Source organism: Channa argus, chromosome 18, assembly GCF_033026475.1.
Source record: "Channa argus isolate prfri chromosome 18, Channa argus male v1.0, whole genome shotgun sequence".
In the NCBI taxonomy this organism is placed as follows: Eukaryota; Metazoa; Chordata; class Actinopteri; order Anabantiformes; family Channidae; genus Channa; species Channa argus.
This window is the reverse complement of record NC_090214.1, coordinates 7,535,656-7,557,587: the sequence shown is the minus strand read 5'-3', so window position 1 is coordinate 7,557,587 and position 21,932 is coordinate 7,535,656. Positions and strand designations below refer to the sequence as shown.

The 21,932-nt window shown below is 40.4% G+C and overlaps 1 protein-coding gene across 11 annotated transcripts in view; it reads right to left on the bottom strand.

Annotated features, from left to right (window-relative positions):
* Positions 1-2,479: 2,479 nt before the first annotated feature.
* Positions 2,480-21,932, bottom strand: part of LOC137103410 (probable E3 ubiquitin-protein ligase HERC1) — a 40,968-nt gene continuing 21,515 nt past the window's right edge. For 4 of the 11 annotated variants that reach the window (XM_067483725.1, XM_067483728.1, XM_067483732.1 and 1 more), the window contains 41 exons: positions 21,044-21,813; positions 20,547-20,760; positions 19,599-19,768; positions 18,742-18,825; positions 17,626-17,815; positions 17,153-17,280; positions 16,747-16,955; positions 16,179-16,438; positions 15,980-16,032; positions 15,690-15,887; positions 15,216-15,381; positions 14,873-15,122; positions 14,329-14,557; positions 13,075-13,352; positions 12,846-12,973; positions 12,431-12,558; positions 12,028-12,255; positions 11,637-11,764; positions 11,267-11,466; positions 10,965-11,079; positions 10,679-10,810; positions 10,455-10,553; positions 9,720-9,893; positions 9,281-9,565; positions 9,126-9,191; positions 8,866-8,991; positions 8,631-8,769; positions 8,191-8,372; positions 7,859-8,014; positions 7,543-7,665; positions 7,244-7,346; positions 6,916-7,085; positions 6,684-6,822; positions 6,433-6,602; positions 6,116-6,285; positions 5,769-5,934; positions 5,582-5,658; positions 5,218-5,470; positions 4,902-5,054; positions 3,021-3,326; positions 2,480-2,932 (listed from right to left, as the gene is read on the bottom strand). In XM_067483725.1, the coding sequence (XP_067339826.1) occupies positions 2,747-2,932; positions 3,021-3,326; positions 4,902-5,054; positions 5,218-5,470; positions 5,582-5,658; positions 5,769-5,934; positions 6,116-6,285; positions 6,433-6,602; positions 6,684-6,822; positions 6,916-7,085; positions 7,244-7,346; positions 7,543-7,665; positions 7,859-8,014; positions 8,191-8,372; positions 8,631-8,769; positions 8,866-8,991; positions 9,126-9,191; positions 9,281-9,565; positions 9,720-9,893; positions 10,455-10,553; positions 10,679-10,810; positions 10,965-11,079; positions 11,267-11,466; positions 11,637-11,764; positions 12,028-12,255; positions 12,431-12,558; positions 12,846-12,973; positions 13,075-13,352; positions 14,329-14,557; positions 14,873-15,122; positions 15,216-15,381; positions 15,690-15,887; positions 15,980-16,032; positions 16,179-16,438; positions 16,747-16,955; positions 17,153-17,280; positions 17,626-17,815; positions 18,742-18,825; positions 19,599-19,768; positions 20,547-20,760; positions 21,044-21,813 (7,501 nt within the window). In that variant the 3' untranslated portion in view covers positions 2,480-2,746. Of the gene's footprint in view, positions 2,933-3,020; positions 3,327-4,901; positions 5,055-5,217; positions 5,471-5,581; positions 5,659-5,768; positions 5,935-6,115; positions 6,286-6,432; positions 6,603-6,683; positions 6,823-6,915; positions 7,086-7,224; positions 7,347-7,542; positions 7,666-7,858; positions 8,015-8,190; positions 8,373-8,630; positions 8,770-8,865; positions 8,992-9,125; positions 9,192-9,280; positions 9,566-9,719; positions 9,894-10,454; positions 10,554-10,678; positions 10,811-10,964; positions 11,080-11,266; positions 11,467-11,636; positions 11,765-12,027; positions 12,256-12,430; positions 12,559-12,845; positions 12,974-13,074; positions 13,353-14,328; positions 14,558-14,872; positions 15,123-15,215; positions 15,382-15,689; positions 15,888-15,979; positions 16,033-16,178; positions 16,439-16,746; positions 16,956-17,152; positions 17,281-17,625; positions 17,839-18,741; positions 18,826-19,598; positions 19,769-20,363; positions 20,408-20,546; positions 20,761-21,043; positions 21,814-21,932 lie in introns of those variants that run through there. The other 7 variants (XM_067483730.1, XM_067483731.1, XM_067483727.1 and 4 more) reach the window with 7 other exon arrangements.

Genomic DNA, 21,932 nt, shown 5'->3' with positions numbered 1-21,932 from the left:
TTGGGGAGCAATGGCTTCCTCAGTGGTGTCCTGCCTGTTCAATGTTTTGTGTAAGGATGACTCAGGAGCAGAGATGTTAACCAACTCCAATTAAACCTTCAAGTCATTAGCTGTTACTCTAGGGTTTCCTCATTGATCTTTCTGTGTTGTGCTTTTGGAGGGATCTTGGCAGGCACTCACTCCTAAAGAGTAGCCACAGTACTAAATTGTCTCCATTTAGAGACAGTACTGAATGTCTAACTGTGGACCAATGACTATCTAAAGTCTTTGAGATTACTCTGTAAGAAAACCAGGAAATTGCATGTTTCTAATCCAAATTCTAAACCTCGTGATTTAGATTTGGCCAAAAATATTGAACTAATCCTTTAACATACTGTAGAAACACTACAGGGTCATAGTCCCATTGATGACACTGTGATTAATAATAATGCAAGTTCAGAGATGTGATACCTGCAGAGCAAATCGAGGGGAACTCATATAATCACTGATTAAATGTTAATATGCAAGTTTAAGACGGAGCTCCTACTCACATTTACCACATGCATGCTGCTCCTACCACAGTGCTTAGGCTGCATGCAGTGTGCTAAATTATTATGCCAATCTCCCCCGTCTCTGCACTGCTTTGCTTTAATTCACCTAGCCTACTTATTACAAAGATGCCTTTCAATATATGACGCAGGACAAAAGTCAACCGAAGGTTTCCCAAAGCCACATTTTTGTTATTTTGTTGTTTTTTTTATCGGCAAAATAGTTGGACAAATTAAGGGAAACCCATGTGCGTCTTTGAAACTGAGCAAAGACACATTTTGTGAATTGCACCTGGGTTGAAACAAACATAGGTGGCCTAGTTAGGGGGATGACATGCGAGCAGTTTTAAAATAGATAAATGCAGGACAGCTGCATTTATCTGGTACTTACTACTGTGAAAGTTCTCAATGGCTCAGAAAGTTGCAATACTTGAGAGTAATTTGACCACATACTGTTTGCCAGCCAGTATGTTGTCATCCATGCGGTCAGATTAAATGAGCTGATTGGGGAAAAACAGGGTGCACGGAATTAGCTCACAGCGACATGCATCATCAGCTACCGCAGACAAAGTGTGTATGTGTGTGTGTTTTCTCTGCTTATTCTCAAAGTACTCTTGAACTTGTGTAGTGGTACAGCTCAGTGCAACAACCAGACTGCCCTCCTGTGGGAACAGGAAGTAGTACATATTCATAACCAGGTCTTTGGATACTTGAGCAGTATATGAGAGTCCACTTATAACAACTGTATAGCAAAATGTTCACAGCTGCAGGTAGGTGATTATTGTATTGCTTGTATGATCAGCTGAATGCTGAGCTTAAGATCTTTCCTCTGCCACTCAGTCTGATGACTGGCTACAAAGGTAAATTTAAAATTAAAGTCATTCCTTTTTTAAAGTTTTCTTTCACTTTAAGTTCAGATTTTTCTTTTGACAAAAATATCTACAAAGCATTGTAATAATGTATTATGTCAGCATGTAACTCATTGTGGCAATGTCCTCTCCAGTGTCTGTAAAAAGACCTTTGTGACTACATACATTACGTTTGAGGAATGTTTAAAGAAAATCTAAAAATTTGTATGTAAATACAGTAAAGCGTAGAGCTGTTGCAGGCCTGATACCAAATAAGAGACAACTATCAAAATTAATTCTGAAATGAAAACCTTTTTCCCCCACTGGGCTTTTTCAGATTTTTGTAGGCTACTTGTTTGGTTGATAGATGGATGTTATATTTATTCTTGGAAGGGCTCTTTTGAAAAAGCCTCCCTCTCGGCTACAGGGCTGCTGACTGCAGGTTGAATTCTGCCTCACTGGCCCCACTGCACACTGACAAACAGATGGGTAATAAGGTCACAGCAGACGTACCTCTCACTAGTACGGACAAATTGCAGACTCGCCAGCTGTGCTGACTCGGGACAACATTAGACTCAGGGGAATTTAATTAAAATCTCTTTTTGTAATAAGGGAAGTTGTTGCTCTGTTTGTTGTTTAAGGAGGTTATTGGTTGTTGGAAATGTAATACAAGGCTTAAGGACGGTGCAAATCAGTTTTCTCAGTCAGCCTCAATGAATGGGGAGGTCTTTGTTACATACTGTAAACTCGAACCTTTCTAAGATTGGAAGAGTTTTTCCATCACACTTCATCTGTAATCTTGGGCTTAGTTTTGGGGTCTGCTGTTACAGGATAAACAGTCTTTTATGGTTGTTTTACTTTTCTTTCATCATTTTGGGGATTTTATGTATCAGTTCTGTACACTCATGGGCAAATGCGAGTGTTTACTTAAAGTAGTAACAAATAAACACTATGTACTAATTTCTACTTTGTGTAAAAAAAAACTACAAATGTAGGTGCAGAACTTTTAAATGTAGTGCACCAATATTTCCTCATTCAAACACTTTATTTTACAGTAATAACTGCCTATATATGACAGGTAATTAAATTACAGATTTTCAAACAAACAGGCACATTAACTTATTTATTGTGGCTTATTGATCTACATTTTTAAAAATCTTACGCATCCCTGTAGTTTTGATTTAGAGTAAGCACTGCAATTGTTACAACACTTTCCACGGTTGAAAATCCAAACTACGCACATCTTCAAGCCAACATATAAACAGTACACTGCCATACAGGTTCGGGCAATAAAAATTTGTGTTCAGTGCATAATGTGCATGGCATCAGAGAAGTTTTCTTCATCACCCTGTTGATGCACAGCTTTCTGCGTTATTCCTCAGTATCAGAGCTGTCTGCTGGATCTGTGTTGTGGGTCAGCATGTAGTTGTCCATGTCGATGGATGGACAGTTGTGGATGGAGTAACGCAGACGCTCTGCAAGAATGGCCTGGCTCGTGTAGGGGGGCAGTCGAAGCAGGAAGAAGCAGGTCTGAGCAGTAGGGAGTCCATTCACAGGCTGGAGGAGCACAGAAAGAGGAGTGTGTTTTTTTTTTTTAGTACAAGTATGAATACTTTTTACATTATTTTATCACTGATGAACTTACCCTATCAACCTTGATGATTTGGAACTTCTGTGTCATATCAGCTGGGTTGGAAGGCAGTCTGGACCTGCCAGAAACAAAACGCAGGAAAAGCACTCGCTCCTCATTGGTGAACTCCTCCAAGCTCTGCCAAAACCAGCCAATAAACTGGTGGCTCTCAGTGATGTCACGGTAACGCACCAGCTTCTTCAGCATCTCAACAGAGACCTCTGGCAGGCCACAGACCAGCTGCTCCAGCTGCTGTGCTGTGAGCAGAGAGAGGAGGGGCACAGGGATGATGGTGGACATGCCCTCTCTGACTGCTGCCACCTGGACACAACAGAACAACATCAGCTTTGATATTTCTGAGGATGAGATGAAGGCATCAAGAACCGGAAGAACAAAAAGGGTCCAGTGAGCACTAATGGAAACTGGTGAGCAGACTGAATGTTTCAATTGGATGCAGAGTTTCACATACAATAGAAATATTTGCTGTATATAAATACTACGTAGACCTGGTCTTCAATTACAGAAATTTATTTTGTTTCAACCTATCAATTAGATTTCCCATCAAGTGTAGCAACTAATTAAGCATCACATTAGATAGTGATCTTCCCAAATACTTAAAAAGCCAAACTATATTCATGCTTCTGCATTGAATCTACACTGTACTGAAAGTATAGTACACCAGCACCTACTCACAAAAGTGTCACACGGCAATGCAAACTGCAATAGTCGAAATAGGTTTCCAACGTCTTCTGTGTTGTGGTTACACTAGTAAAAGTAACTGCTGTTCAACATCTATATCAACTCCAACATGATAAAATTTAAGAACTCCCACCTCCAAGATTCAATGCAGAAGCATACAATTTCATCATTGCATCTTACTGTATACTGGTCTATTCATATTTGAGACTGGAGAAAGGATCATTCCTTTAAATACACTGACTACAACCCAATTACAAAAAAGTTGGGAAGATGTAAATAAAAATAGAATGCAATGATTTGGAAGTCTCATCAACCCATATTTATTCACAACAGAACATAAACAACAACATCATATGCTGAATATGAGAAACAGACCATTTTAAATGAGCTTTGGCCAAGAGAACACTGAGCCATTTCTGGATCGTGTTCACATATGGCTTCTTCTGTTCACAGACAGGGGTTTCGGAGCCCATGCAGTGATGTCATGCAGAATTCCTCCTGATTCTCTGAAGATTCCACCATGTACAGTATATAATGTCATCAAAAGATTCAAAGTCTTTGCATTTTTACGTGGAAGAACATTTTTCTGAAATTGTTCCACAATTTTTATTTGCAGTTTGTCACAGATTGGTGACACTCTGCCCATCTTTACATTCGAGAGGCTCTGCCTCCCTGAAATGTTCCTTTTATACTTAGTCATGTTACTGACCTGTTGTGAATTAACCTACTTAGTTGTCAAATGCTCTGATATTTGTTTTTGATTTTCAGCCTTTTGTTGCCCCTCTTCCAACGTTTGTTTTTTTTTTTAAGATGTGTTGCTGGCATCAAATTCAAAATGAGCTAATATTTTCCATGAAATGTTAAAATGTCTGTTTCAACATCTAATATGTTGATTATGTTCTATTGTGAAAAAATGTGTTGTGATTTGCAAATCATTGCATTCTGTTTTTCTTTTAACGTATTACACATTGTTCTGACGTCTTTGGAATTTAGATTACGTTGTGTCCTACACTGAGTAAATGTCCCAGTTACTAGTTATGAAGCAATTTTTTAAGTGTCAACTACAGTAAAAAGTTTATTTTTTCAAATTACAGTAGTAAGTTGTTGTACTGCTACTTTATATTTACAGTAACTCCTTTAATTAAATTGGTTTTTGCTAATAATGATAATAATAATAATATTCTGTATCAAACAAACCTGTGAATCCATCTCATGCAATCTATAGTCCAGAGCTCGCTCCACGTATTCAGTCTTGTTGGCAAAGGTTAGTGGGATGTTTTGACCTCCAGGAACCACAGGTACCAACCTTCCATCTGCACTGTGGGCCATAAATGAATCCAATGGGATCATCTTCAAAGGAGGGAAAAGGACAGTATTTAAAAACAGACAAAAAGGAATTGGGGCGTGCAAAGCTGAAAATGCAGCTTAATATCTTTCAGGTTAGAAAGATGTAGATCTACAGGAGTATTGATGAGCTCTGCGATAAACCAGTCCACACAGTACAGTATCTCACCACGTGGAAATTATCCTCTGTGATTGTGGTATTTTCTAGGTGAAGGATTCCTTGGAGGGTGCGGTAGGTGAGAACGTCGACCTCCTCAAGGTCATGCCCTCCCAGGGGCATTGAGCATAGCTGTTTCCACACCCAAGGTGCTAGATGCAAATCCAGAGGTTTCTTGGTGCGGATGGCCACGGCCATGAGGATGCCCAGAAAGCGAAACTGGACCATGTGATCCTCTGAGAATGCAGCTGGGTTAAACAGAAACCTGTGAAGGTTCAGTCAAGACCAGAGATAGATGTCATTTGTGTAAACTGATGTTCTGCTGTACTTTTGAAAGTAAGCAATTTTAATATTGATGACAAAACAAAATATGGACCTGTCAGTGTTACTGCCCACATCTGCGAAGCTGTTGGGTGTGTGAATCAGAAGATCCACCACACCGGACTGCAACTCCTGGTGAGAAAAACAATGCAATTTGGTCATTTCACATAAAGCAAAGAATATTCTAGGAAGGATTTTATGCCATCTCTCTTCATTTTAGACATGTGTGCCTTCCATAATACCTGGCACATCTCAGTGATGGTATCATCAAAAACTCCCCCGGCATCATCAGCTCCCTCTCCAACCAACTTCACCTTCCAGGCTCGAGATGGCAGCCGCAGCTCCAGTGGATTCAGGCTCACCACCTGCTTTGCAATCTGCACAAAGATGGGCTTGCTCGAACGTCCTCTGTGGGTGTTTAATAGCGGGGACATCAAACAAAGTAAGTAAGGAGCAGATACTATATAAAACACAGAAAACTGACAATTTGCAAGCAAAATAAACAAAAGTGCCAGAAAAGGTCCTGCAATGCATCAGATAGCAGAAAACGCCCTGCTGGGTACTTTTTGCATTTCATGGTTATGCTGACCTTGTGGAAATCCGTTTCACAGTGATCTGTGGCCCGTATGTTTTGCCCTGGGTCATTGTTCTGCCAATGGAGCGCACTAAAGGCAGAGTGTTAACCTTGGGTGATAGAAGGCCTCTGAGTTCGCCCCGGATAATGGCTGTTGTCCCTAAACTATAGCGTGAGGTGGACACCTAAGTTTTACAAATGACATTTTGAGAAAGTGAATAAGGGACAAAGAAGACTAAAAAGAAGCAGTTGCATGGTTATCAGCAAGAATTCAGTTGTTTTTGTTTTTTCCTGTTTTGCTCTTTTAGTGGATTGTAAGGATTAATGATTACCGGATTCTTGGCATCCAGGTTTAGTAGCCTCCAAGACTTGTACATGAGATCAGAAAAGTGATTGAGTACCCTGAGGCGCGTGCTGAGAACTTCAGGGCTACAATCTTTCAAGGTGTTGTACTGGGGAGGGACAGACTGAGGAAGCCCTAGCTGGAAATTTCCAGAGCCACCTGAAGAGGAAGGTAACACATTGAGTACAGAGTGCAATTGCTTCCATGGCTTCTAGGTGCAAAAGATCATTTTGTTGGCACCTGAGTTTTTCATCGAGGTAGAAGGGGTGGTCCATGCTGAACTGTGGCAGCGGCCGGCAGAGATCTGTCTGATGTTTTTCCCCTTGAGGGCCGTTATGAGTGTGGGCTCCTTTACTGGGTTGGAGTGTCCTAAGCCGAGCTGGAACACACAGATAAAACATGACAGACTTTACAGTGCTTTTGTAATACAAGCAAACTTCTGTTTGTCAAAGTCAATCTGCACGTTTGTTACCTGTCCCTCGCTGTTGCAGCCCCAGGCATAGACATCCCCTGTGGAAGACAAGGCGAGCACATGTTCACAGCCCACAGCCACGTCCTCTATGAATTGTCCCTCCAGGGCAGGCACCACCTGGGGGCAGGATTTATTCTTCAGCATGGAGTCTGGCAGGCCAATGAGACGCTCTGAAGGATGAAAAGACAGATGGCAAAAGACACAACAGCATATATGTGAGTGTGCCTCAAAAACAAACCAACATAAAAGTTTTTTCCACTAATGGTTTTCTTAGCCATTAAATGTTGTTATAACAGTATTATAACTTACTTTAAATATGGGAATCTACCTTGTCCAAATGTGTAAACATGTCCATCACAGGCCAGTGCCACAGAGAACTGAGTTCCACAACCGACCTTTTTAATTCCTTTGTTGCACAGCTGATCCACTTTCTGCAAATAAGAACAACCAAAACTAATAACGAACCCTGTATAGTCATAAGGGAAATAAAATAAATACATTAACAACGGCTAAAAATAAGGTCATGATACTAATATCTGTGGTTGTCCTCTTTCTTCATGGAAAGCAACCAAGTACAGAGCAAGAAACAAGTATTCCTAGTTTCAAGTTTGGTGACCATTAGTTTACCTGGGGGTAGTATTTCGCTGTAGAGGAACCTGTTCCTAATTTGCCATAATCTCCATCTCCGAATGCCCACACAACCATGCCATCAAGGGAGAGCACCAAAGTGTGGTTGAGACCACATGACACCTGAGAAAGATCACCAAGTTAAATTTGATTAGTTAGGTTCTTGAGCAAGACACTCAGCACTAGCTCCCTGGGAGCTGCCTGCAGCTGCTTACTGATCCCCCAATGGGATGCATTGAATATAGAAAACACACCTCAAGCATGACAATAAATGTACTTATTTATATAGTGTTTTTCCACATTCTGTGGTTCTTACCTGTCCCACATGATATCCCTCTAATGCAGCCACTCTTTCAGGCAGCATCTTGTTGGATGTTGACCTTTGACCCAGACGCCCAGATTCACCACTGCCAAAGGTGAACAGTTTGCCATCTGCTGTTACCACAGCTGAGTGCCGGAAGCCACATGCAAGCTGAGTAGAGAAAATTAAAATAAAGGGGGCATGGTTTTAATCTACCATCTCTAGAATACCTCACTTCTACTTATTTTTGCCATTTTAACATACTGATTTCGAAATTAGTTTATCGCTTTATTTTGATTAACTTAATAGCTTAAAATAATACAGCATAAAAATCACAATTTCTGTACCTGAATGACCTCTTCTCCTTGTAAAGCCTCTATCTGCTTTGGTCTCCTTTGCCTTTCACTATTGCCATGGCCTAGTTTTCCAAAATCTCCATCTCCCCAACTGAACACCTCCCCGGTCTCAGTCAGAGCCATAGAGTGTCCGTCTGATCCACAAGATGTCACCAGTTGTGTTACCACATACCCTGCCCACAGATCAAAGAGTAAGTAAAGCTCAATTTATAAAGAAAGACTTACATTTATTTCCTCTTAGCAATTGGCCCTAAATAGAAGGCGCAGTACATCTATAAAGAAATAATTCCTTTATGGTGGAGGTAAGATATTATTTGAGGAAATAATATTAAAATAATATTAATATTGGGAATGCAACTCTCTTGCTATGCTTCTACTGTAAACGCTGACCAGCTCAGACCTGAGTTCTTACGCCCGGAGAAATAATGTACCTTGAAAAGCAGAGACGATAGTTGGGACGTAGAGATCATCAGAATTTCCCTGGCCTAGTCTGCCATACTGTCCTTCTCCAACAGCCAATACGGTCCCATTGGACTGGACCAGGAAAGTACAGTTCTGTCCACACACAACCTGAATGACACATTGAAAACCCAAACTAAGGTTAGAAATGTTGGAAAACAGCAGCAGTCGAGACCAATGTTTAGGACCGAATGAAAATGTTTTTACCTGTTGTGTTTGTAATAAAGACGGAGCAAGAGTAGGCATCATGAGATTAGTTCCCATTCCTGCCAACTGTCCGTAACGTCCGTTTCCCCACAGGTACACTTCACTCTTTCCCCCTTGTTGCCAGTCCTAAAACAAAAAAAATTACAGTAATGGAAATTACAACACTCTCCAGGCTAAAGAAAATCTCATTGTGCAGAATGTAAGTTAAAGAAAAAATATTTTGCTTAGAATTATTTTTTTTTAATGGCGGCTATCAGTACCTCTGGTCTGGTGGTGGCCCACGACATCAACTGTTCATCCATCCTAAAGCTCCACTTGCTATTATCCTACAGGAGAGAGATGTGGCTTAAAACATGCCTACACTGCACAAACTTAGTCAATTCAGTTTGCTCAAAGCGGCAATGTTACTACTCACCAGTGCCTTGGTGATTTCAGTGTCCTCCATCTCCTGAAACTCCGAAACAATGAAGGACTCGGGAAAAGCAGTACCGCTGGCAATTGCCTCGGCGCTGCGGACAGTGGTGGCGTAAGTGGCAAGCCAGCTCCACTCTGATGAGCAGGAGTGGGCCTCAGGAGTGGTGTGGTGTGGAGGGTGTGGGACACAGCACAGGTGTTTCTCTAGGGACAAACCAACTGCCAGAGAGGCCAGACTCTGCAGGAAGGCACTGTGAACTAGCTGGTCACCGGCTGCCACATGGCTCTGCATTGACGGTAGGAAACAGAGACAAAAACATATTGGATGTTACATAAACAGTAAAATGTTTCTGTTGTCATTGATTAGGGTAAAAAACAGAAAACTAAGAGCTAAGGATAGATTTTTAATCAACAACTTTAATCAACAACTCTGTAATGACCCGCTCATAGCTGTACTGTTCCTGTAATAGCAAAGGCAGCCTCTCCAATAATACAGCCAAACAAGGTGCCCGATTTAGACCCAGGATGTTCTGGCTTCTGAGAACCATACGACAGGATGGCAGAACATGATTTTGACTGATCCAGTCTGGAGTGCAGCAGATCAACAAAACATCCTGGAGAAGAAACAATGGAAAAACAGAACCATAAGGTGAGACAAACATCACAAATGTTTGATTTGCAACATTTTGGTCTAAGATCTTGTATTAATTAACCTACTGTATATTATATACTCAAATTAAAAAGTTGTAAAATACTATGTAGAAAAAGCACTTTGATATTGCGACCACTTTAAAGGGGTGTTCAACAGTTCGAGAAATGTGCTTATTTATTTCCTTTCCTCTTTTCAAGAGTTTGAGAAGAATGCCAATTTCAGAGGTGTACACAAAATCAAAGTAAGAGCAAGGGAGTGTTAGCTTAGCATAGCATAAAGAATGGAATCACAAGAAAAGGTTAGCCTGCAAGTAAAAACTATATTTACTAGCTTCATAAATAGCACACATTGGTACAAAACCTGTATCGTATAAATGATTAAGTTGTGACTAGTCTTTCCCTCCATCATATCAAGCAAGATCTTTTTTTTTCTTGACAGATATGAAAATAGTATCCATCTTATCTACTGTAAATGTTCCTTTAAAAATTTTATAGCAATTTAAACTGTAAGTGTTCCAAATTACCTTTGACCTTTCAAAGCAGGCAGCTACTCCCAAGTTTGGTGTCCAAGTGGTACTAATGACAGAACCCAAACCTGTCACAGTTTGCAAGACTGAACCATCCTGCAAGAAGGATTTCAATTGTAAAGCCAAACATTTATGTTTGAGTAATACACACATAAGTGATGTTTACTGTATACTGATTTCAAAATCAGGTAGTGGCAGAGCAGTAACTATAGTTTTCTGACCTGTAATGACCAGATGTTGAGCAGTCCCCCGATGCCTCCAGAAACTAAAGCCAATCCACTGGGGCAAAATGAAAGAGACCTTACTGCTGTAATGTGGCCATGAAGTACAAAAACACATCTTGCACTGTCCATCTAAGAAAAGAAAAAAGAACTGATTATATGAATTTAAATGAAAACATAGCTAAATTCAAACAATGATTAAAGGCTTTGTAAAACATTCATACAACCATCATCAAAATAGTAGACCCAGGGCTGCAAAAGAACCCAACAGCAGATCCAAACTGACCTTGACGTCACTGTTTTTATCTTGGCTGGAGGAGTTGTTCAGTATGTTGGGCAAAGATACAACCATACCCCCTTGCGGTAGTGTCCAGACGTAAACAGAACCATTCTGACAACCTCTGTAAAGAAATGGGGATAAAGCATTTTAAGGATCAAACATTAAAACAGGGAACTTGTGAAATTATTGTTGTTGTTAAATTAGTAGTTTAGATTATGTCCTAATGTGGCCAGAGAAAACGGTTATTGTTTTCTTCAGTTTATTTTTATTTAATAAAAAGTGGCTGAATATTAAGAGAATGAACTTACACAGCCATCATGATTCTGGGATTAGGTGCTCTGCCAGCAAGTGAGCACCATTCAGCTATGTTAACAGTGCTGGATTGAATTAGAGAGTGCAGGGTCACCCAGGTGCCTCCAGAGCGTCCAAGAATCTTCACTACCTCTGATCTGCCCAAACAGAGTAGCAGGTGTCCTGTGGGGTCCCATTTCAGACAACTTACACTGTCCTGTAGGGTGTAAGGAAGGAAAGTGGAGGGGTCAGAGAGTGAAAGCAATCAAACATATGAGTATTTTCACAATATGTTGATAGCAGTGTGTTACGTATATCCAGTTTTTCTCTAGGGCTCTTCAGCATCCCACATTTGAAATGTTTGTAGAGTGGATTTTACAAACAGACCTGGAAGACAGACAGCACTACAGGCTGCTCATTCTCATAGCTCTCAGTTAAGGCCAGTAGGAGCTTTCCATTGGGATAGCCCACAGCAAAGGGTTTGTCCTCACTGTGCCAGGCAACGCACTGGGGGGCTGAAGGGGAGGAGAAGTTCGGCCTTTTAAATAATTAGCGTATATTTTGAGAAACATACATTTGCTTTCTTTCCAGTAGTTAGATGAGAAGATTAATACCTCTCATGTTTGTAAAATAAAGCTACACATAAGGCAGCAGCTGCCTGCTTTTGCTTAGCTAAGAAAAAGTAATTTCTCCTTTTACGTTCACCACATTAAACATGTCATTCTATTAAGGAAGCTGAGTAAGTGTGTGGCAACAGTAAGAAAATTAGCATCCTCACCCTCTTTTCTGTAGCAGTGGGTAAGCTCAGAGCTTTTTATAAACAGCTCCAGTTCCTGCATTGTGACCTGCAGCCAGCAGAGGGACCCATCCAGCCGACCCACCAACAGGCTTTCAGTGGGCCTGTTTTTACAGGCTGCTGACTGGTCAAGAACCCATAAGCTGAATGTCTGAGCCCAGCAAAGAGCTGTGATACGAGACGGCTGAGCCTCTACATGACAGTGGGATCCTGTAAAGCAAAAGAATCAACATAAACAAACTTTTGTACTCATAGGTACAAAGCATGTATTACTTGAAATCTGAAATGTCAACCATCAGCTATAATATTTTGTTAGAAAATATATTTGCGATAAAAAGTTAACAAAGTCAGAGAGTAGTATAAGGAAAAAGACAGCTGAACCTACCCCTGATATTCATGATATTAATGTGTTTGTTCTCAGGGGCAGCCAAGAAGTTTCCCCCTCTGCTCCAGTATACAGGAGACATGTGATGACATTTACCGGACCTTTCACCTTTTGATCTGTCTGTCTTACTGCAGGGAGTCAGAACATTTAAGTTTACAACGAAAGTCAATCAACAGTACTGAACGTAAGGTTTTCAGAAAGCTCCAGGTTTGATTCCTCATTGTCAAAAACCCAGACCTGACTCTTTATAAAACACTTATCAACCCCAACATTAATACCACCTTGTGGTTTTAATGTGGTGGTAGACAGGGTCAGTGTGGGAAATAGTTTTTAGCCATGAAAAAAAAAATGAAGGTTTTGGTAGTTGGGTGAACAAATATCCTTTACAAATTAGCCCTGATGTCAACAGACACACCTGGTGATACAGGAGAAGGTGGTCTGTAACTCCACTGTGTTCTGGCTGATGCTCCACAGCTGCACCACCTTGTCCTGGGAACAGGTAGCCAGCAAATTTTGCTCATTGCTCCAGAAACAGCTGGCCACCTGAGAATAACAGAAATAACCCAAGATTGCAAGATTCTAAAATAAATTTCACCTGAAAAATAAATTAACTACAGATATTGTGATAAAGCAAGTTGACTAACCTTATTGTAATGCCCTTCCAGCCTCTTCAAAGGACATTTGCGCAGGTCACCAGCCAGGTCGCTGTATGTTTGGGGACGATTAGGACTGTCCCTCCCTGTGGAGGCCAGGGCCTGCACCAGCTGCTGTGCTGCCCACTGGCGGTGTTTACTGGTCAGCCTGGCAGACAGGACACAAGCTGCCAAGGAATTAGCCAGCTCCAGTGGGCCCACTCTGCCACCCAGGTGGGGTAAAGGGGAAGGAGGCAAGGACAAAGAAGACACCCCTTGGTTTCCTGCATCTAGAGAAAACAGACACATATGCAGAGAGCTACTATTAATATTACGGCAGTGCACTGCATTTACCAAAGAAAAAAATTAGAGACCCTATCTCATAATTACTTAAAATATGAGAATGTTTCAGAACCTGCCTTAGATTAATCAGGTTTTTAGGAAGTCTTCAGCATCACTGTAGTTCTGTGATAGTTTAATACTTCCAAAACTTTAGTAAAACAGAACTTTCAATAGATAATTCGACGGAGTAAGCTTTTCAAAATGTCAACAAATACGCTATAAAGTGAGGTTAAATTGGCGGCATATAGTATAACGCTGTATGTTTCTTCTAAGGCATGAATCTGAAGGCTACACTTCAGAACTTGCCTGAGAATCATCACCTTTTCAAGTGTCCTTCACTGATACGAGGAAATCAGTGAGTTATTTTTACGTCCAATGGTACAAAGTGAAAAAAGTTAACAGCCAAATCAGCAAATTTAAACATATGGGCTAAAAAAAAGGCCAAGTTGAAGCCCGCAGCGCAACTTTCTGTATCTATTGCAACATAACACTTCCTGTTTCTTCTCAGGAGTGAATACTTTTAACATTTCTAAGATCCAAAGATCAACATGTGTAGAAAAGTTAGTTATTGATTTGTCGCCATTTGAGACAATGTCATCATGGTTTAGGATAAGCTAATTTAATTCCTAATTCTTGATTTTATTTAGGTGATTCAAAGACTTACTGAATATGGTCTTAAATATCATTTTCTGCGTTTCATTTTTTCGACAGAATTTAAAAGAATGATTAATCTAAGGCAGGCTCTGAAACGTTCTCCTTATGAGAACACTAAGACCCATAACTCGTATTTACGAGAACCGAAATCCGTATCTCGTAATTCTGATTTCTTTTTTTTTTTTTTTTGGTGGTGAATGCAATGTGCAGCAGTAGAATAACACAACTTGAAGTTAAAGCATTTAAATACAATAAGAGAAACTCTCTTACCAGTGGGCTCGTTTTCTGCCCTATCTGGGCTGTAACTGTGAACTCCCTTCTCAGTGAGCAGGGACACCAGGCTTTGTGTGACCAGGAATGTAGGAGGAATCTGGTCACTGTAGTCTCTTTGCTGATGGGGACACTGGGCTGCTGCTGGTACACTGGAATTGAAGCAACCTCTCTGCTGGGGATCACTAATCGCCCCAATGTGCACCCCTGTAGCTGCTGCCATTAAGTCCTACAGGTAGTAAGATTAAATTCCAAAAATATATTTTAAAAATGCTTAAAACAGCAATATACATTAAAAAGATGTTCAAACAACCAATCACTTGAATTATAATCCAAAAACTTCAGTCCTCCCCTGTTTACATGAATTAATTCAGACAATTAATGTCAGCATAAGAAAAAACATGTACTTTATTGATGCAATAATATACATTTGTTACCACAGGGAATTTTTGGCACTGTGAGAAGTGGTATAGAGTGAATTATCATGCCCAGCCCTAGTAATAACCATATACTTCCAAATAATTGATGACTGAAGAAAACTGACCTGTGTGCATATCTCCACTAGCTGTCTGTAAGCAGCTGGACTATGGGATACAACACTGCCAATGGCTGAGGTAAGGTAGCTTAGACAAGTGGAGTTGTTGCGATCTGTCCCCAGGCCATTCACACCTGGCTGTCTGTCCATGCAAGTGTGAGCCCTGCCCCCTGCTGCCAGAGTCATTAAACGCACCAGGATACGGATATCTGCAAGACCCAAAGACTCCAGGCCATTGGACTGGCCGCACATTGATGTACTGCAGAACAATAAAAGAAGACTGTTAAAAAAAAAAACAATGAATTGATTAAAAAATTAAAGCGGGGGTACTGTATATTCTGGTCAAACCTACTTCGAGGCACACTGGGACAATGCTCTCATCACTATGCTGTAAGCTAGAAGAATCTGTGCTGTAGAGGTGACTCTTCTTAAAGCTTTCAGTCTATCATGAGAGTCCCTCAGTGATACTGCCTGCTGTCCAAGACTCAAAAAGGTCTTCCGTTCAACGAGAGGATTCCCTGATGAGGGAAAAACACATGAAATGTCTATTACAGGAATAATTCTTGATGCAGCTGAGCTAATGTTGCTTGGTTATACTTGTATATTAACTCTGATATAATATTTAGTATGTACAACTGAATCTTTACTCAGAATGTATCTTAATACATGCTGCCCTTTTTCTGTCATTTCAAAAAGTGTGCAACAATACAAATTCTTTTTTTGTCTGTTATCTTCTGAATTAAAACTATATAATGAAACATTTGCAACTCATCAGTGTTGGACTCTCATTTTTCAAAGACCAGCTACTATAAAAAACATCCAGTACCTTTTGTAGGAACTTCTTTAGTAGGGTCAGCAGATCTATAAACCTGGGATCCAAGTGGATCTGGTTCAGTAAAGGCAATGGGGTCTGGTACCAGCTTTTTTTCAGTCAACCCTAATGGTTTCAGCAACAGTCCAAAGTCCTCCAGTCCTGTCAGCTTGTCTCTTTCACACTCCTCTTGATAGCTGAATTCCCAATCATCTGAGCAAACAGAAATGTTATTCACATTCTAAAAAAAAAAAAAACACATCTTAATTTTATAACCCATTGTAGAATTAAATGGCCTTTCTTACCATCAGAAATGCTGTCCAATTGACCAATCAAATCCGATGTCAGACCTTTAATCCTAAAAGCAAAAAGGACAAAAATGTACAAGTTAAAAAAAAAAAAAAAAAGTATAACAACAAAGGTAGACAAGAATAGATTCATGGATAGATGGATTCATCTTCATTTTCTGCATACATCATTCCACAAATACTGTATCTACTTTACCTTTCATATTTAGAATTTGTGTCACTTAAGATTGCAGCCAGATACTTTTCCCTGCAGGAGGTGCAGAGCAGATAGAAGGGAAAATTGGAGCCACATTCCCCTTTAAACCACACATCAACGTAGGCCCCCGTGCTGTCGTAACCCTTTCGTGCAGCACTCTGCCCACAACCAGGGTGACGCCGCTTTATGTGATTGTTGAATTGCAGTGTAAGGGTGTTGCACAGCTCACACTTCACCATCTGACTGCATTCTTCTCCAGCCTAAAAGTATGATAGAAAGACAGACCATCTACCGTAAGAAGCATAAGGGATTTTTTTAAACGTAACCACAAACATATCAGGCCTTGAGCAACTCTAAATTCCAGGGTTTTCTGTAAGAAATACTACGAAAATATTACCTTCACCAAGAGATTCTATTTGCTTTTTGTCATTTGGAATGCTAAGATATTTGTCACAAGTTAATTAAGATTTTTATCACACCATTTGTCATTTTGCACTTTAAATCATCACCAATATTTATCAAAAGTAACAACAATGAGTGATCATATTAGTGATAATTTGGGTGTCACCTCCACAATCTGGAGTGTCTCTCTCTCTAAACTGAAGAATGAGGGGGTGAGCAGGTCCTCATAAGCTTCCTCGTGGTATGGGTCATCCATATAGCCCAAATCTGATTCCTCCTCAGCAGAGTAGGGATGAAACCCCACCTGCTCTGGCCAATCACTGACTGCAGTGTGCTGTTGATACAGCTGTGGGAGAGGGCTGGGTGATGGCAAGTCTGAAACAATATTTTGTTTTGAATAAAAGCATATACAGTAAATATTTTAATTATGCTTGTAATAAACAACAACAAAAATGGTGAGATGCTGTGACTCACAACATAGGAAAAGCCAGTCCAATTATGCAAGCATCAATTTGTCATTCTACAATGTTTCTGTGCAAGATTTATTTCCAAATCAAAGCTGTTACTCGCACCTGCCCTTCGGAAGGAGGTCCTTTGAGTTGGTCCTGAGCGTCGCCGCCGTGCTGGAGGAGGTCTGTTTCTGGTCAGGTGAACATCAAGGAAGCTCTCTCTCTCGATCCAGTCAAGCCCTGCCAACAGGCTGTAAGCAAAATAACAATGTTTCTCAAAGTGACCGAAGAAACAGACATCAGTGGTCCCTGCCCACACAGAAAAACACAAAACCAATAGTCTGGGAGGAGAAGCATAGCTGAAGTAGAGAGCCAAACTACATCTAAAATATGTCAGGATCTGGATAAGAGCAGACAAAGTGAGGGTGGAAATGGTTTAAATACTTGAAATTGATTTTTACAAGTTTTTACAGAGCTGGAGCTGGAATATCTTTGGGAAGATGGTTAGAACTGGATGTCTATTTAACACCATTAACAATAATACTTTAATGCCAGTAACCACTGCAAAATGTCTGTGTATTCCTGAAATCCCTTACCTTTCGCTGGGTTGACTGGTGGGGCGCTCAGGACATTGCACCGTCTCTGGTCCATCTGGGGATGGAGTGTCAGGAGCACCTTCCCGTCTCGGGGATTCAGCTGCCTGTTGCTCCTCAGTCAAGGGGTGCTCTAGCATCCAGCTGGCCAACACCTCAATGGTTTGAGAGTCCAAGTCACCTGCTACATCTGCTAGGGACCACAGGGAAGTTGAACTGTCAGAGTTCAAAAAGAAAAGATGGATCATGAAGTGCAGCATTGCTAATTCATGTAAGACATCACCACCAGATGGTCATGCTGTGTGCTCTTTAGGGCCAGACTGCCACATCTGCTACAATACAATACAGAGGAGGTGACAAGGGGTAATGTGATGTTTGTAAAGAAGTAAGTGAGAGAAGGTTTAGAACTTGGATAATGAAGGAGTTCAAGTGATTAAAAACAACATAATGGTGCAATGTGTAATTGTGAAAATATTCAGACATTTACCTGTTTATTTACCTGTTTACACACTCATAATACATATCATCTGTGCCATACATGAGGAAACAATTCTAAATAGAATCCCGTTAACATGAGATGAAATTGCAGTCCTAGAAGCTTCTTTTTGCAACATGTTGGTTAAAAAAAAAAAAACTAGATTTGGTGATTTATACAGCTTCCTTATGTAGGAATTAGAAAATGCCTTTTCCCTATTCTTTATACTATCCAAAAGAATAAATAAATAAATCTAAAATAGTCTCTGTAATGGAGATTGTTTAAGGCAGTAAAGAAGTAAATCTTCTCTCTAAACACTTATCTAACTTCAAATCTATTAACACAAATAATAATATGAAACAACTTTAGGTAACTGTAATGTGGATATTTGTTATTTTTGCAATAAAATGAGAAAATAAAAATAATCCAATATATTATGTTTTAAAAGTCTTAGTTGATGTCCACCCTACATAATAGTATCACATTAATCTAGAAAATTACAAAATGTATATTTCATACATAATTATAATTTTCTTATGCCAAATACTGTAAAAGGCTGTGCACACAGTGGACATACATATTTAAACAGGAAAGCAAACACAGCAAAAATGTAGTGGTATCAGACACACTCCACAAAGCAGTACCTGCTGCCTCCATGGCCCAGTAGATATGTCTCATTGAGAATCCCATTTCTAGCAAGCGACTGGTGACAAACATTTGTGTCCGTTCTGGTGGTTGAGGAGAAAAGGAAAGCACACACACACACACACACACACACACACACAAAAAAAACAAAACAAAAAACAAACAAGCTCACAGATACTATTAAGTTTAACTTGCATGTAGACTGTTTAGGAATTTAGCACAGAAATATTACTAATATTCATATTTTAATTCTTGTCCTCAATTTATGCCCTATTTGTATTTTTATCTTTTTTTTAGACAGGCCTCTTCTCAATTTTGCAAACTGATGTATGATGCTAAGATATGCAAGTTGAGACACTGACCTTTAGCTCAAGGCATCTACCAGCTATATTAAAAGAATAACACCAACATAACAACAATGAGTGGAAAAAAATGGTGCCATTCAAGCATGTGAGTGCACATACTGTGCCATGCGTGCATTTAATCGTGTTAACATACCTGTCAAATAGCAGAACTAAATGTGCTGTTTTGAGCAGCACACAAATAGCTCAGCACACAAAATCATGCAAGAGACAGTTTCCAATGACTTGTCATTGTTCTACTGTCCTGTTTCTATTATAGCAGAGTAGTCTGGCTGAATGCAAATTTAAAATTGCATTAATATCATGTTTCATTATGGAGCCAGCGTGAGGAAGAAGTTTGTTACTGAACAGACCTGAAATTCGGCAAGAATTCCCCCTAACTTGATGTATTATCAGTATTTTTAATGTTGATGATACTTCTTCTTTCCAGTGAACTGCTATGCATGTACTTCAGGCAGCTTTTTCTCCATTTGTATCTATGTGTTTGTTCTTACCCAGGCTGCTTCTGGCCTGTGTGCTGCAGGGACCTGGTTCCATGAAGCTAGTCTGCTGCTCTGTGAAGGCATCACAAGAAGCAGAACTCACCAGGCTGAAGCAAGGATGCAGCACAGGGGGAGTGCTAACCAGGCCGGTAAGCGTAGGGAACCGGGTTAGCACCATGTGCCTAGTGGGAGTGAAAATACAGTATACACAGTAATATCACAGTGAAAGTGGCTACACTGACAGCTTCTGGGTCCAAACAAATGTTTGTTTGCATATTAGCTACAGTACTTTTAGGCATAGGGTGCATAAAAAAAAAAAAATAAAGTAAAATCACATAAAGTCAATTACATACACAAATATCCAACATGTAAGCTCACTGGCCACTTTATTAGTTATACCTGTACAATCTATGAATTCCACTTTCCAGTTTTTAGGTTGAAACGGTAATGGCAGAGCCGCTGTATTGGATTGCATAAGTTGTACAGCTGTACCTAATAAAATCGGCCAGGGAGTGTATGTCAACATGTTTTCCTTCTCTAAGTGAGCATGTGCTTCATTTTCTAGGGGTCTTTGGCAAATAACCTTCTGCTAATCTTTCTTAATGAGCTTTTGTTTTATGCAGTTTTAATTTATAGCACTAAAGTGGTTTGTTTGTTAGCCACTTGAAAGCAGGAATAGCCAGCTGGCAGGGTTAGCAAAGAAGAGGCAGGCAGAGCTGCAATTAAAGACAGGCAGAACCTCTCACTCCCCTTTTTTTATTAAGTATCCTAACTCACCCGTTCCCTGGACTTCAGAAAAGCTGCTGCCAACAGATACGGGTCTGTAGCAATCAGTAACCACATAGTTACTTTGTTGGTGTCAACTGAATGTGTTACTAAGAAGACTGTACTAAGCATATATAATGGCTAATAAAAAAGGGTAAATCAAATCAAAATATTAAGAAACAATTCTATACTCACTGGAGGAGGCTGATAGGAAGGAAAGGGTTGAAATTCTCAACGCCATCAGCTTGCAGGTATGCTGGCAGTGAAGATGCCAGGTCAGTATTAGAGGATGAGGCAGAAGCTCTGTTAGACTGACCAAAGATTGCAGTGCCTTCTGAACCTGCACTGTACAAGGACACGGAGCTGGAGGACTTGGAAATAGGCTGAGAGGTTGAGTGGTGGCCTGATTCTGCAAAGGGAAACACAAAGTGACACAAAATGTATTATCACATATTATTTTTTTAAGCCCGACTACTACAAAACAGCCATTTTTTTTTTTTAGGTCTGTCAGTCAATTACCTCCTGAATGAAAGCATTACGAAACACAAAAGGTTTTTTTTTTTAAATGTTCTTCCTCACAAGATAAAAAAAAAAAAAAACTTTAGTCTTGTGTCACATTTCTAGCTTATAGCTCTGTAATTCACTACAGTAACAGAAGAAAGTTATTAAATGTATTCTATGAATCTAAATACCTTTGCGTTCTTTTTCCTCCTGCAGTCTATTAAGGGCTCCTTTGTAGATCATAACCTGAGCTCTTTCCAGGTCAGCGAGAGACAAGCTCTGTTTGATGGGACAGGGCCTCACTGCCCACTTGACCATGTTCTGCACCACATACTGCAGCACTGATCTCAACTCGGCACTCTCATCCCATTGTTTGCTGCTGGCGTTGGCCTGGTCAGGGTTTGGGCTGGAGAGGGGGCTTACTGAAGAGTCGGGAAGGTTATGTTTAGGAACAAGAAGCAAATCTGACAGCTTCTCACAACTAAAAATAACTGTCAGGGATTTCAAAGCTCCAGTAAGAAGGTATGAAACTCTAACTGCTCTTAGTTCAAGGCCGAATGCGTTGGAGTTATGTGATGTGTGGGGATGCTGTGGCAAACAGGTCAGCTCCTGATTGTCCAAGATCTTTGTGCCGTCTTTGGTTGGGGGTGGTGAGATAAAGGGGTCTGTCTCAACTTTCTGATCCTTAAACATTCTCCTCTCATCTTCTGTCAGCGATCTGATGTCCTCATCTAGACTGCTCAACGTCCCAGTCTCTCTCATGTTCTCTTCATGTTCTCTTCTTTTGGGAGTTGGAGGAGGCCCCACCCATCCCTGCTCCTCCAGCAGCCCCATCAAATAAATTATATCTAATAAAACTGTCTTTTTGAGGCCTCCGAGTCGGGTGACACTGCAGCAGGATGTGTCACAGGGCTCCAAAGAGATGATCGGCGTGTCACTGGGTGACCAAGAATTCATGGAGCTTAGTTATTGGGAAGGATGGGAATGACCCACAGATACAGCATGGAGTGACACCAGGACGGATTCAACAGGGATTAATAGATTTAAGAATGAAGAGGAAGAAGCAAGAAAAAAGTAAGA